Below are 13,712 nucleotides of genomic sequence, written 5' to 3' on the forward strand. Positions count from 1 at the left end.
TTTCAAATGCAAAGCAGCTTTTAAAGAGGGGGGGGGGGGATAGTGGTGGTATTACTTTTTGATCCTTTCCAAGGTGGAATCTTGGAATCTTGGTTTGACTACAGCTCAATGCAGGGCAAAGGAAGGGTGGCTGGACTACAACTCCCATCAACTCGAAAGCAAGAAGGACCAGGAATCATTCTGACTACAGCTCCCATCATCGTCCCACGCGGTTTGCACCAAGGGAGCGCTCAAAAGAAAGGCAAGGCGGCAGGAGAGGAAAGGGTCGCTTGGGTGAAGAATACCGTAATCATAATCACACATATATAAAAATGTAATGTGCATTTTCCCCATGGAGTAAACAACAAAACCACTGAACCAAATCACACCAAATTTGGCCACAAAAGACACAGTCAGCCAATCTATGTCTTTCAATAAAAAAACCCTAGAAAAATAAAGTCCAAATTACAGAGGACGAGGAAGAGCCGTTCTCCCTCTGGCTGCCAGTCAGAAGGGTAGACCCCGCCCCCTTTGTGTCATAGCAACCCCCATTGGCCTGTCCTTGAATGAAGGGGTCCTCCCCTCGTAGGCCTGGCCTTGGATCCATACGGGACCCCATGTTGCGTTAAGGGGGTCCCCCCATAGGCCCGGCCTTCCCTTGTGCTCCCCAGGAGCCATCTTTGCCGGCCTGTGACCCTGGCCCAGACGGGGCTGCTGGGCCTGCTTCCTCTCTTCTCCTCTCTCTACCTGCGCAGCTGCTTCCTTCCTCCTTTCCCTCCTGGGGGGCAAAGAGAGAGGCGCTTGGGAACAAGACCCGACAGCAACCCCTTCGCACCTGGCGCCCCGAAAATGACGGCAGGCCTGGAGCGCAGCCAACCCACGCTGGCAGCCGGCCCCGGCTCCAGCGGACATCCATTACCCCCCTTTTCAATATTAAAAAAAAAACCTGGCTGTCAGGTGTGAGACGTCCTCTCGTACTCTCCCCCCCACCAAAAAAATAAAATAAACCAGATTTATGGCTTTGCTCAGCCCAGAGACACCTCTCCTCTCTCCCTCCGAGGCAAAGAGGCTGAAGACAAGCTCCTGCCGCTTCCTTGCGTTCCAATGCGTCCCACCTAATTGACGCCTGGGGAGGATGGGAGCTGCAGTCCAAACACCTGGGAAACCGAGGCAGGCAAATAACGCCATGCAAAGCCCCTTTGGCCCGAAAGGGAGCCTTGGAGGGGAAAGCCCCCTTTTGAAAATAATGGTTTTGAAACTGGAGCTAATGGGGAGGCCATTAACCATAATTACTATAACAACAACAACAACAACTTGGGAAGTGTCCGACGTGTGATCCAATACAACAGCCAGCAGAGTGTCTGCTGTGGACTCATCTTGTTGTGTTTGAAATAATAGTAATAAGAAGAAGAACAAATGCAATTCAGGCCAAGATCGAGAAATCAGCTGATGACCCAAAATGCAGACTGTGCAAGGAAACCGACGAAACCATTGATCCTATCCTCAGTTGCTGTAAGAAAATCACACAGGCAGACTACAAACAGAGGCATAACTATGTGGCCCAAATGATTCATTGGAACTTATGCCTCAAGTACCACCTCCCAGCAGCAAAGAACTGGTGGGATCACAAACCTGCAAAAGTATTGGAGAATGAGCACGCAAAGAGACTGTGGGACTTCCGAATCCAGACTGACAAAGTTCTGGAACACAACACACCAGACATCACAGTTGTGGAAAAGAAAAAGGTTTGCATCATTGATGTCGCCATCCCAGGTGACAGTCGCATTGACGAAAAATAACAGGAAAAACTCAGCCACTATCAGGACCTCAAGACTGAACTTCAAAGACTCTGGCAGAAACCAGTGCAGGTGGTCCCGGTGGTGATGGGCACACTGGGTGCCGTGCCAAAAGATCTCAGCCGGCTTTTGGAAACAATAGACATTGACAAAATTACGATCTGCCAGCTGCAAAAGGCCACCCTGCTGGGATCTGCGCACATCATCCGAAAATACATCACACAGTCCTAGACACTTGGGAAGTGTTTGACTTGTGATTTTGTGATATGAAATCCAGCAGGTCTATCTTGTTTGCTGTGTCATAATAAAATAATAATAATAATAATAATAATAATAATAATAATAATAATAATAATAATACATCAACTTGGGAAGTGTTCGACTTGTGATTTTGTGATACGAAATCCAGCATATGTATCTTGTTTACTGTGTCATAATAAAATAATAATAATAATAATAATAATACATCACACAGTCCTAGACACTTGGGAAGTGTTCGACTTGTGATTTTGTGATATGAAATCCAGGATATCTATCTTGTTTGCTGTGTCATAATAAAATAATAATAATAATAATAATAATAATAATAATAATAATAATAATAATAATACATCACACAGTCCTAGACACTTGGGAAGTGTTCGACTTGTGATTTTGTGATATGAAATCCAGGATATCTATCTTGTTTGCTGTGTCATAATAAAATAATAATAATAATAATAATAATAGTAATAATAATAATACATCACACAGTCCTAGACACTTGGGAAATGTTCGACTTGTGATTTTGTGATATGAAATCCAGGATATCTATCTTGTTTGCTGTGTCATAATAAAATAATAATAATAATAATAATAATAATAATAATAATAATAATAATAATAATAATACATCACACAGTCCTAGACACTTGGGAAGTGTTCGACTTGTGATTTTGTGATATGAAATCCAGGATATCTATCTTGTTTGCTGTGTCATAATAAAATAATAATAATAATAATAATAATAATAATAATAATAATAATAATAATAATAATACATCACACAGTCCTAGACACTTGGGAAATGTTCGACTTGTGATTTTGTGATATGAAATCCAGGATATCTATCTTGTTTGCTGTGTCATAATAAAATAATAATAATAATAATAATAATAATAATAATACATCACACAGTCCTAGACACTTGGAAGTGTTCAACTTGTGATTTTGTGATACGAAATCCAACATATCTATCTTGTTTGCTGTGTCATAATAAAATAACAACAACAACAACAACTTGGGAAGTGTCCCACGTGTGATCCAATACAACAGCCAGCAGAGTGTCTGCTGTGGACTCATCTTGTTGTGTTTCAAATATTATTAATACTGTATTATTATATTATATTCCACTATATTGATATACCCCCTTCAAATTTCAGCAGTTTCATCCTTTGTGGCAGAATGGGGTTCGGACCAGATGGCCTTTGGGGTTCCCTTCCAACTCTAGGATCCATGAGGATGGATGGCCATCTGCTGGGAGGAATCGAATTGTGTCACCCTCTACGACAATGGGATTCGGCCTAGACGGCCTTTGGGGTTCCCTTCCGAGCCATGCCAACCTATGTTGATGTTTGAAAGAACACTTCTCTCGAACTCTAGGTGCCAAGCTGAATCCAAAGATGTAAAATGCAATAAATTGAATTAATTCTGCCAGGTGAAGAAGGGGAGCAAATCCTGCGGCTTGGGGGAGCCCCAAATACTCAACGCTTTGGGGAAAGGGGGCGAAAGAGGCCCGGTTTGGCGCTGGTGAAGAGCGACTGCCAGCGCCGGACCCACAAATGAGGAAAACAGACTCCTCCGCTGCAGGCAGGCCAGCCGGTATGTTTCTGGAAGTTTGGAGGGACCCCGGGGGAAAGTGGGGGGTCCTGGCTTTTTTTTAGGGGGGGGGGAGGAGGTATTTTAAAGGCCTTAAAAAGAAAAGGAACATGTGTGAGGCTTTGGGTTTCAGGGCCATGGGAAACAGAGGGACCCCGGTTCGGTGCAAGAGCGTTAACCCTTTCGGGCCCAAGACCAACATCCCTTCCAAGCCGTCCTTTCAAAAACAAACACAGTCAGCCGCTCTGAATCTCTTCGAAGAGAGGAAAAACAGCATCATGATGATGATATCGTAAAGGTAAAGATTCCCCCTGAAATTAAGCTCAGTCGTGTCCGACTCTGGCGGTTGGTGCTCATTTCTATTTCTAAGCCAAAGAGCCGGGTGAGCTCCCGCCGTTAGCCCCAGCTTCTGCCAACCTAGCAGCCGAAAACATGCAAATATGAGTAGATTAATAGGTACCCCGCTCCAGCGGGAAGGTAACGGCCCTTCATGCAGTCATGGCAGTGGCCACATGACCTTGGAGGTGTCTAAGGACAACGCCTGCTCTTCGGCTTAGAAATAGAGATGAGCACCAACCCCCAGAGTGTGAGTAGATCAATAGGTACTGCTCCGGTGGGACGGTAACGGGGCTCCATGCAGTCATGGCAGTGGCCACATGATCTTGGAGGTGTCTAAGGACAACGCCGGCTCTTCGGCTTAGAAATAGAGATGAGCACCAACCCCCAGAGTGTGAGTAGATCAATAGGTACTGCTCCGGGGGAAGGTAACGGTGCTCCATGTAGTCATGGCAGTGGCCACATGACCTTGGAGGTGTCTAAGGACAACGCCGGCTCTTTGGCTTAGAAATAGAGATGAGCAACAATCCCCAGAGTTGAGTAGATCAATAGGTACTGCTCCGGGGGAAGGTAACAGTGCTCCATGCAGTCATGCCAGGCCAGGTTTGTCAGCTCTAATAATAATGATTATGATAATAATAATATCTAGGTCAGGTTTGTCAGCTCTAATAATAATGATGATGATAATAATAATATCTAGGTCAGGTTTGTCAGCTCTAATAGTGGTAGTAATATGAATAATATGAATAATCCTAAGTAATAATAGTATCTAGGCATGACTTCATGACAGCGCTCCATGCAGTCATGCCGGCCACATGACCTTGGAGGTGTCTATGGACAACGCCAGCTCTTTAGCTTAGAAGTGGAGATGAGCCAGTGGGGCACAACTGGACTTAATGTCAGGGGAAAACCTTTACCTTTACCTTAGGCAAGGTTTGCTACCTCTGACTTGCAGCCATGCATTTCTCCAAGCCTGCAATTTCACGTTGTTGTTGTTGTTGTTGTTGTTGTTATTATTACTAGCTGTGCCCGGCCACGCGTTGCTGTCGCTTATGGGAATTCTTTGTTGGCCAGGTGGAATAGCAGTGAATAGGCTTGCAGCCTCAAAGCCTAGCCGTTTTCTTCCGCAGCATACACATTTTTATTTTTTATTTTGGCGGATTTTTCTGGCCTTGTCTCTGTTTTCTTTCTTTTATTTTTTTGATGGTCACTCCTTGGAAAGTGATTCATTTTGTGGCCAAATTTGGTGTGATTTGTCCCAGTGGTTTTGTTGTTAACCCGGTCCTAATTACGCACATTAAATTTTTATATATACAGTAGAGGTTCACTTATCCAACATAAACGGGCCGGCAGAAGCTTGGATAAGCGAATATCTTGGATAATAAGGAGGGACTAAGGAAAAGCCTATTAAACATCAAATTAGGTTATGATTTTACAAATGAAGCACCAAAACATCATGTTATACAACAAATTGGACAGAAAAAGTAGTTCAATACGCAGTAATGCTACGTAGTAATTACTGTATTTACAAATTTAGCACCAAAATATCATGATGTATTGAAAACATTGACTACAAAAATGTGTTGGATAATCCAGAACGTTGGATAAGCCAGTGTTGGATAAATGAGACTCTACTGCAGGGGTCCCCAAACTAAGGCCCGGGGGCCGGATGCGGCCCTCCAAGGTAATTTACCTGGCCCCCTGCCCTCATTTATAATATAATATTTTTATATCATTTTTAATAATATAATATATTGTATATACATATAATATTGATAATAACATTACCATTTTATACAATACAATACTAACAATAATATCATATAATAATATTAATTATATGTTATATATTACATATAATATTACAGTATAGTGGTATAGTTCAATATAGTATAATGCTAATATTGTGCTATGCTAATAATATAATATATTGTATGTACATACAGCTGCTCTGAGTTCCCTTTGGGGTCAGAAGGGTGGGATATAAATGTAGTAAATAAATGTAGTAAATGAATAAATAAATAATTTTGGACTTAGGCTCGCCCAAAGTCTGAAATGACTTGAAGACACACAACAACAACAACAACAACAACAACAACAACAATCCTAATTAACCTGACTATTTCATTGGCCAGAAGCAGGCCCACACTTCCTATTGAAATCCTGATAGGTTTATGTTGGTTAAAATTATTTTCATTCTTAAATATTGTATTGTTCTTTCATTGTTATTGTTGTTGTTTTGCACTACAAATAAGATATGTGCAGTGTGCATAGGAATTTGTTCGGTTTTTTTCCCCAAATGATAATTCGGCCCCTCAACAGTCTGAAGGATTATGGACCGGCCCTCTGCTTTAAAAGTTTGAGGACCCCTGCTCTACTGTATAATTATTATTATAATTATTTTAAAAAGGGAGAGACTTTCACCCGACCAATGGGACAGTGGCATAGAGCTGAAGAGTCCGCCAAGGCCAAAAAGAAGGAACGTGTGTATGGAGAGGCATTCTGGGAGAGGCTTTCCCTCCGGGTCCTGGGTTCGAGTGCCGCGTCCAAGGGAGCACGATGCGATCCGTTTGCAGCCGCGGCACGAGGGGCCCGCTGCCAAAAAGGCAATCTGGGGCCTTTTAAACAACGGAGGGAGGAGGAAATGAGCGGCGCGGATGTATCTGCGGCCTGCCAGCAGCCAGCGAAGGAGAGAGAGCGAAAGAGCGAGAGAGAGAAAGAGAGAGAGAGAGAAAGGAAGTCGAGAGGGGGGTTTTCATGACAGCGGCTAAAAGGTCGATATTTTCCCTTAACACCCTTCTCTCCTTCTCTGGATGACTTAATCGTGTTCCGCTTGTTCAGAAACGCTTCCCAAGAAGAGAAAGAGGTGGGGGAAGGAAAAGGAGGGAGCGAGACGGAGGAGGAAAAGGAGGAGAGGAGGAGGGTGCCATGGCCCGGTCCTGACCTTGTCCGAGGCCTTCTCCACGTAGCAGGGCTCCTGCGGGGCCACCAAGAGCGGGACGAAGCCCGAAAGGAGACGGTCCTCCTCCAGGCTCAGGAGGGAGAGGTCTTCGTCGGGGTCCTTGTACAGGGACACTTCCGACTGGTTGACCGCCGTCAGGAGGTTGCAGAAGTCCGCCAGCGTGGCCCAGACGTCCACCGACACCCTGGAAGAGGCGGGACACAAAGGGTTACAGCCCTAGAAGCTCTGGGTCCCTAAAATGCATTTCGGGGGTCAGTCTAGCTGACCTCTGGGGTCCCCCATAAGCAAGCCATGGGTTGGCCAAATCCTCCGGTTAGGCCTGTGGTTGGACACTAGAAACTCAAGGCCTCCAGATTTCCATCAACATCATCATCCTCACTTTGATATAACAATAATGTCTCCTAATAATGTCACCATGTCTCCTGTATCAATTTAATGATATCTATATATATAAAAGAGTGATGGCATCAGGGCAGTGGACAAAACAACAAAACTACAGGCCTCCCAACCTCGAAATTTGACAACACAACCCATCACCCACGGCTCTAGGTTGATACAACAAAAAGAAAAGAAAAATAAAGTCCTAATTAGAGGGAGAGGAATAACTGTTTTTATCCAGTTGCTGCCAGTTAAGAGGGCTAAGCTCCGCCCACTTGGTCTCCTAGCAACCCACTCAGCCCAGGGGACAGGCACAAGAGTCTGGAGAGACCCCTAGGGGCCATCCAGCCCAACCCTTTCTACTATGCAGCAGGACACAATCCAAGCATTCCCAACACATGGACAACGTATAAATACTATACAATACTACACAGGGACATAGACCCCCTCTACCCTCACCACTTTCACAGTACACAAACAACCAAATGCATACTAAACATGAATACTACCATACAACAGACATTCAATACCACCACTACCTCAACAAGTTCTCACCAACACCACCAGACAACACCACAGCAACGCGTGGCCGGGCATAGCTAGTAATGATATATAATAATATTATACTATACTAATATTATAATACATTGTATATACATGTAATATTAATAATAATATTATGATGTAATACAATGTAATAATAATTATAATTGACTACTATAATTGTATATTTATATTACATGCAAAATTACTAATAATATTGCAATATAGTTGTATAATATAATATATTGTATGTATATATACTTGTAAACCGCCCTGAGTCCCCTTCGGGGTGAGAAGGGCGGTATATAAATGTCGCAAATAAATAAATAAATAAATAATAACAATAATATTTTTTTTATTTATTTATTTACATCACTTTTACCCCCACCTTTCTCTCCGAGGAGACTCAAAACGGCTTACAGTAAATGGCAAAAATTCAATGCCTAAAAACAATGTAAAAACAACCATTCATATTAAACAATCTACAAACAGTTCATATAAAACAGATACCATTACAAAATAAAATCACATTATATAAAATTTTAAGAATGTCCAAGATTACAATCCATTCATCCAGAATCCATAATAATAATAATAATAATAATAATAATAATAATAATAATAATAATATCTGCCAACTGCAAAAGGCCACCCTGCTGGGATCTGCACGCATCATCCGAAAATACATCACACAGTCCTAGACACTTGGGAAGTGTTCGACTTGTGGTTTTGTGATACGAAATCCAGCATATCTATCTTGTTTGCTGTGTCATACAATAATAATAACAACAACAATAATAATAATAATAATAATAATAATAATAATAATAATAATACATCACACAGTCCTAGACACTTGGGAAGTGTTCGACTTGTGGTTTTGTGATACGAAATCCAGCATGTCTATCTTGTTTGCTGTGTCATACAATAATAATAATAATAATAATAATAATAATAATAATACATCACACAGTCCTAGACACTTGGGAAATGTTCGACTTGTGGTTTTGTGTTACGAAATCCAGCATGTCTATCTTGTTTGCTGTGTCATACAATAATAATAATAATAATAATACATCACACAGTCCTAGACACTTGGGAAATGTTCGACTTGTGGTTTTGTGATACGAAATCCAGCATGTCTATCTTGTTTGCTGTGTCATACAATAATAATAATAATAATAATAATAATAATAATAATAATAATAATACATCACACAGTCCTAGACACTTGGGAAGTGTTCGACTTGTGGTTTTGTGAAACGAAATCCAGCATATCTATCTTGTTTTCTGTGTCATAATAAAATAATAATAATAATAATAATAATAATAATAATAATAATAATAATAATAATAATAATACTATTCATGCCCTGGCAGAATATGTAAAGCAAAGTGAAGAACCTGCTTTGATTGAAGTCAAAAATCAGAAACTCCTCAAAGCACAGCAGACAAAAAACTAGTACAAGAAAACCGCACTACAAACTAGAGCGGACAGCTGGCACAACAAAACTTTGCATGGAAAGTTCCTTGACAAAATTGAAGGAAAAGCTGATAAGGAGAAGACCTGGCTCTGGCTCACGAATGGGACCCTGAAGAAGGAGACAGAAGGCCTGATCCTTGCAGCCCAGGAGCAAGACATCAGGACAAAGGCAATTAATAATAATAATAATAATAATAATAATAATAATAATAATAGAAGACCTGGCTCTGGCTCACGAATGGGACCCTGAAGAAGGAGACAGAAGGCCTGATCCTTGCAGCCCAGGAGCAAGACATCAGGACAAAGGCAATTAATAATAATAATAATAATAATAATAATAATAATAATAATAATAATAGAAGACCTGGCTCTGGCTCACGAATGGGACCCTGAAGAAGGAGACAGAAGGCCTGATCTTTGCAGCCCAGGAGCAAGACATCAGAACAAAGGCAATTCAGGCCAAGATAGAAAAATCAGCTGGTGACCCAAAATGCAGACTGTGCAGGGAAACCGACGAAACCATGGATCCTATCCGCAGCTGCTGTAAGAAAATTGCACAGACAGACTACAAACAGAGGCACAACTATGTGGCCCAAAGGATTCATTGGAACTTATGCCTCAAGTCCCACCTCCCAGCAGCAAAGAACTGGTGGGATCACAAACCTGCAAAAGTATTGGAGAATGAGCACGCAAAGATACCGTGGGACTTCCGAATCCAGACTGACAAAGGTCTGGAACACAACACACCAGAAATCACAGTTGTGGAAAAGAAAAAGGTTTGGATCATTGATGTCGCCATCCTAGGTGACAGTCGCATTGACGAAAAACAACAGGAAAAACACAGCCGCTATCAGGACCTCAAGATTGAACTTCAAAGACTCTGGCAGAAACCAGTGCAGGTGGTCCCGGTGGTGATGGGCACACTGGGTGCTGTGCCAAAAGATCTCAGCTGGCATTTGGAAACAATAGGTATTGACAAAATTATGATCTGCCAACTGCAATATACCATATAATGATATAGTACAATATAGTAATGTAATGCTTATATTCTGCTATGCTAATAATATAATGTATGTACATTTGATTTGTAAGCCGCTCTGAGTCCCCTTCGGGGTGAGAAGAGCGGGATATAAATGTAGTAAATAAATAAATACAGTAGAGTCTCACTTATCCAACACTCGTTTATCCAATGTTCTGGGTTATCCAATGCATTTTTGGAGTCAATGTTTTCAATATATCGTGATATTTTGGTGCTAAATTCATAAATACAGTAATTACTACATAACATTACTGCATATTGAACTACTTTTTCTGTCAAACTTGTTGTATAACATGATGTTTTGGTGCTTAATTTGTAAAATCATAACCTAATTTGATGTATAGTAGGCTTTTCCTTAATGCCTCCTTATTATCCGAGATATTCGCTTATCCAACGTTCTGCTGGCCCGTTTATGTTGGATAAGTGAGACTCTACTGTAATATTACAGTATAATGATATAGTACAATATAGTAATTTATTGCCAGTATTGTGCTATGCCAATAATATATTGTATGTACATTTGATTTGTAAGCCGCGGGATATAAATGTAGTAAATAAATAAATATAAATAAAGGAGAGAAAAGGTGGGCTGAGCGGGAATTGTAGTTTTCCAGAGACAGAGAGGAGGCCGAAGAGGCCTGCTGGAAACGTGCAGGAGCGAAGGTAGACCGAGGTAATTCCTGGGAGAGGTGTAAAGGCATGAAGGGTCCCCCCAAAAAGGGGGGCTCCAGGTGGACCCATTTATTTGCCAGAGTCGGGGTTTTTTGGGGGGGAAGAGAGGAAACATCTTGCTTTCAGGAGTGTCCTGGGACCCTCGCGGAAGGAGCGGCCATTAATCACGGACCCCCAAACGCCCTCCCTCGGCCGCTTGCCCTCTCCCGTCCCTCCCCCCCAAAATCTTCTAACCCTCCCGCCTGCCAGAAACACTGGATGCCGAGAAGGAGGGGAGCTTGAAGGGGCTCCCAGCGCCCCCCAACGTGATGTAATGGGAACCAGGCTACCAGCTTGAAAATAAACAGAGATGCAGCCCCCCTTCCACGACTCTTTTTTTTAACTCTCTTTCCATTGTCATTCCTTTCCCTGCCCCCCAAAAAAGGTATCTTTCGTCTTGCAAATTTTGCAAGACCCCAAAGAAAGAATGTATGTATACCCAGCTATTGGGGCCTCTCCTCGTTCCCCAAAAAGGATGGAGAGATTCATTGGGATTCTCATCACTTCCCTGAAGAATGAGAAGTTTTGTCCCTAAAATATAGAGAATGCTGGGGGACCCCAAAGCAGGGGAAGTCAAAAAGGCTGGCGATATTTCTATTTAGGTTAAAGGTAAAGTGCAGTCATATCCGACTCTGGGGGTTGAAGCTCATCTCCACTTCTAAGCCGAAGAGCCGGCGTTGTCTGTAGACACCTCCAAGGTCATGTGGCCATTGGCATAGACTGCATGGAGTGCCGTTACTTTCCTGCTAGAGCAGTACCTATTGATCTACTCACATTAGCATGTTTTCGAACTGATAGGTTGGCAGAAGCTGGGGCTAACAGTGGATGCTCACTTTCCTTTTAATTGCTCTCCTTGTTCCCCAAAAAGCCTGGCGATTATCCTATTTATTCCCTTTTTACTTGCCGTTTCTGCCTTCTCCCTAAAGGTACGTTTGGACCCCAAAGCAGGAGTGTTTGCCTGGCTTTTGGGGCTCTCCTTGTTCCCCAAAAAGCCTGGCGATTATCCTATTTATTCCCTTTTTACTTGCCGTTTCTGCCATCTGCTAAAGGTACGTTTGGACCCCAAAGCAGGAGCGTTTGCCTGGTTTTTGGGGCTCTCCTTGTTCCCCAAAAAGCCTGGCGATCATCCTATTTATTCCCTTTTTAATCGCTGTTTCTGCCTTCTCCCTAAAGGTACGTTTGGACCCCAAAGCAGGAGTGTCTGGTTTTTGGGGCTCTCGTTGCCATAGAAATCTCTCTTTTTCCACCCCGAAAAAGGTGATTTGGGTCCCCCAAGGCGGCCCTGTGTGCCTGCAGGCCCGTCCGCTATGAATCCCCCCAAAGCCCTTCCTTTCCCCCCTAAAAGCCAGCCCCAAAGGCAGGCAGGCAGGCAGGACGGCCGGCCGGCCCGCATGGCTCAAGGCAAGGAGCCCGCCTTTGCTTCCCTTTATTGCTTTCAGCTGGTACTTGAACCCGGGTCCCTGGGCTGCTTTGGCTCCCGGCCCGGCCCTAATCCCCCGGAGCTTTCTCCTCCGCAGCTGTATGACACCGCGCTGACCCCGAAAAGGATAGGAAAATAGAAGCGGTGCCAAGCCAGAGTCTCTTTTTCATTTGGGGCCTGGCGCCCGGCCCGGGACCAAGGTTACATAATGGGAAACATCATCGGAGAGGAAAGGGAAAGAGAGAGAGCGGGCCCTCCGTGATGCCATATATCTCGCTAATTGGCCCTGGGACGCATTTATCACCCGCAAAGGGGTCCTCCAGAGTGGAAATTCGGGGGTCGCTTTTTATTTTTCAAAGGGGGGGGGGGTCCGCATTCCGCTCCAAGAGAGGAAGGATGTGGCATTTGCTCGAACTCCAGGTGGGACCGAGAGGAAGCCGAGGAAGGAAGGAAGGAAACAAGCCTGCCGCGCAGGGCTATTCGGGGCACGGCACTCGCTTGGCTCGGGAGCCAACGGGGCCACTGCCCTCCCAGTTAAGACATCCGCCCCAAGAAGGACGTTTCCCAGCCTAAGAAGAGCAGTTCAGTCATGGATTATGTGCAGCAGGGTTTTCTCCTGGCCATCTGTCAGGAGGGCTTAGTTGGTGTCTTCATTGATTGCAGAAGGGGGTCGGACTGGATGGCCTTTGGGGCCTCTTCCAACTCTAGGGTTCTTTCTACATACATACCTATATCTTAAAGGGTTTGACCAGATAGCTCTTCAGATATTTCCAAGTATCTACCCATACATCCATCCATCCACATAATCTATCTCTTAGATCCCTTGGGGTCTCTTCCAGCTCTAGGATTCTATCCATCCATCCATCTCTTAGGGGATTTGACCAGATTCTAGGATGCCTATCTATCTATCCATCCATCCATCTCTTTGGGGATTTGACCAGATTCTAGGATTCCACCATCAACCCATTCATCCATCCATTCTATCTCTTAGAGGGATTAGACTGTATACCCCTTGAGGTCTCTTCCAGCTCTAGGATTCTATCCATCTATCTATCTCTTAGGGGATCTGACCAGATTCTAGGATTCCTATTCATCCATCCATCTGTCCATCCGTTCTATCGCTTGGAGATCTCCAGATGTTTTGGCCTTCAACTCCCAGAAATCCTAACAGAAAGTAAATTGGCTGGGATAACCCTTGGGGTCTCCTC

General features: G+C 43.4%; 1 protein-coding gene across 2 annotated transcripts in view; it reads right to left on the reverse strand.

Moving 5' to 3' along the window:
• smg6 (SMG6 nonsense mediated mRNA decay factor) overlaps positions 1-13,712 on the reverse strand; it is a 79,939-nt gene that overhangs the window by 23,650 nt on the left and 42,577 nt on the right. For both annotated transcript variants that reach the window (XM_062958872.1, XM_062958871.1), the window contains exon 13: positions 6,913-7,114. In XM_062958872.1, coding sequence (XP_062814942.1) covers positions 6,913-7,114 — 202 coding nt within the window. The remainder of the gene's footprint in view (positions 1-6,912; positions 7,115-13,712) is intronic.

Source organism: Anolis carolinensis, unplaced genomic scaffold, assembly GCF_035594765.1.
Source record: "Anolis carolinensis isolate JA03-04 unplaced genomic scaffold, rAnoCar3.1.pri scaffold_7, whole genome shotgun sequence".
NCBI classification, from domain to species: domain Eukaryota; kingdom Metazoa; phylum Chordata; class Lepidosauria; order Squamata; family Dactyloidae; genus Anolis; species Anolis carolinensis.